The 2,250-nt window shown below is 38.9% G+C and overlaps 1 protein-coding gene across 1 annotated transcript in view; it reads right to left on the reverse strand.

Annotated features, from left to right (window-relative positions):
- LOC106869785 (mannosyl-oligosaccharide glucosidase) overlaps window positions 1–1,983 on the reverse strand; it is a 383,056-nt gene extending 381,073 nt beyond the window's left edge. The window contains exon 1 of the mRNA XM_014915648.2: window positions 701–1,983. Coding sequence (XP_014771134.1) covers window positions 701–1,140 — 440 coding nt within the window. The 5' untranslated portion in view covers window positions 1,141–1,983. The remainder of the gene's footprint in view (window positions 1–700) is intronic.
- Window positions 1,984–2,250: the final 267 nt, after the last annotated feature.

The following is a 2,250-nucleotide window of genomic DNA, read 5'->3' on the forward strand; positions in this document are numbered from 1 at the left end:
TTACTTTGTAACAATTAATTTACTTTCAGTAAGAAAACGTTTTCACTTATTCGAATGTGTAAAAGGTCTTGGCTCTAGAGTTTTTGTTTTATTTAAAAAAAATTTTCTTGACATGTTTTAACAAACTTCTAAGGCTTGCCTATTTATGTGTGCGTGTGTTTGTATTTAAATGAAAGGTTATACAAGTAAGATAGCGTTTGAAACTCCGTGTGTGTGTGTGTGTGTATATATATATATATATAATGAACATATGTGTGTGTGTATGTATACACACGCATATAAACAGAGAGAGGCTGGGAGAAAATGTAAACACGACAATTCTCAGGTAGAAAAAAATATGGTCACTGCAAAAGAATATATGGTATTATTTTCGACAGAATCTATATTATTCTTCCTTTCAAACTATATTTGCAAACTAACACACATATCTAATAGGTTTTACAACTGTTTACCAACGAAATCTAGTACTGGACGGAAAGAGTGGGAGTGGGGGTTAAAGTGCAACAAACAGAAAGTGTCCTTTCTATTAGACGTCCGCCTAGACAATTAAGTTTATTTGGATCCAGTAGGAATATGCTTGGATTTGACGACGACATTGATAACAATAGTCTAATTAAAGACCTTGTTATCATTAATGTCAACACAACTGCAATAATGAGGTTAAATGAATAAATGAATAAATAAAAACGTGAGCACCTACCCGAAGTATAGATGCGACCTGTAAGTACCCCAGTAGCGATCAGGGTCCATCAGAGGAGACGTACTGTTTTCGGACAGCATCTTTGGAGAGTTCAAAGGAGTTCGCACAGTCATTTCCCGAAGATGGACAAGGTGTTGGTAATACAGCGCGACCGAGATGCTGACCACACTAAGAAGGACCAATAGCGCTTTAGTAACAGCTGCACTGTCCGTCAGTCCGAAGGATGACCAGACACCTAAACGGCCGGCCGAAGCCGGGCAGCGTCGATGTTTACTTTTCCCATTGTTACTACCGTTTCCACCATTGTTATGATGTCCATTGCTGTGAGAAGAACCAGCAACTATTGCAGATCCACCCAAGTGGTGCATTTGGACAGTAGGATCCCTATCTTTGTCACCACTTGCTAAGCGTCGACGGGTATCCTTGCTATTACGAGCCATTGTTGATCCTTAGTAAGTGATAAACCTTTGAAAACAAATTAATATGTTGTCCACAGTGTATGTATGTATATAAGAAAGAGTGTGTATGTGTGTACTTTGTATATGTACAGGATGTAATATTTTATTTTACTTTTTTTTTCTGATTATCCTACTTCGTCAAAAAGTAGTTTTGATAATTATAATTAGCTTAATATTGGAATTGGGAGGGAAAAATCAAGTGTGGCTTTGTTGTTTATGTACGTGGAAGTTGTGGACAGTTGACACTTAAAAGTGGTTGTTTAAAAAACACAACAGCGACTCACTTTCATTCAACGTTACCTTTCTGGCACGTTATCAAACAAGTTTCCAGTTGGCTGACTTAGTTAAGTAAAATACACCACTCGGAAGTAGTATTAGTAGTGTCACGTTAGCTTCTGATGATAAAAGTGATAAAGAAGTGTTTTGTTTTTAGTTAACTAGCTTCCAGCTTCAGCAATATTCCATCTGATGTGCTGGTCGGTTGTTATGTATTATTTGTTGATTAAACATGTTTCTATATAACTTATAATCTATTATTTGGTTTAGTGACTATCTCGCTTGTTAATAGAAACTAACCTCAGTATTTACTAGTGAGACAACAGCTTTCCAGCATGGAGATATCTGTCTATGTTGTTGTCGTCCAGCCAGACGTCAACTCACTACTAAAACAGCAACAATGATACAGACCGCCGGAAGCCGGGCAACGTGTACAGCAGTAATCGCCGTGTTTTCACAGCCACCACTACTGCAACTTACACCGCTTATGCTATTCTACTGTATCGTGATGATGGTGATTGCTCTTGTTGTTAGTGACGTAGGCACTAGTGGGAGGAGGTGTTTTCAACGGAGTGGGAGGGGCAATAACATGGGAAAAGAGAGAGGGAGAGCTGGCGTAGTAACGGTGTTCATGGTAAAAAGTAGCGGCTGTGCTTTCCAAGCGCAGTCGTGACTTGCTCGATGGGAGGTATAGAAGCCTGTCATTGTAGTGATCGAACGAAATTCCTTCTGTGCAGGAGGTGAATGTCATTGGAAGGAGGATACCTTATAATATACTATGACAACTTGCTTCAGCTTCGTGGCTGAATTACCGAA

The sequence above is a fragment of the Octopus bimaculoides genome, chromosome 2 (genome assembly GCF_001194135.2).
Source record: "Octopus bimaculoides isolate UCB-OBI-ISO-001 chromosome 2, ASM119413v2, whole genome shotgun sequence".
Lineage (NCBI taxonomy): Eukaryota > Metazoa > Mollusca > Cephalopoda > Octopoda > Octopodidae > Octopus > Octopus bimaculoides.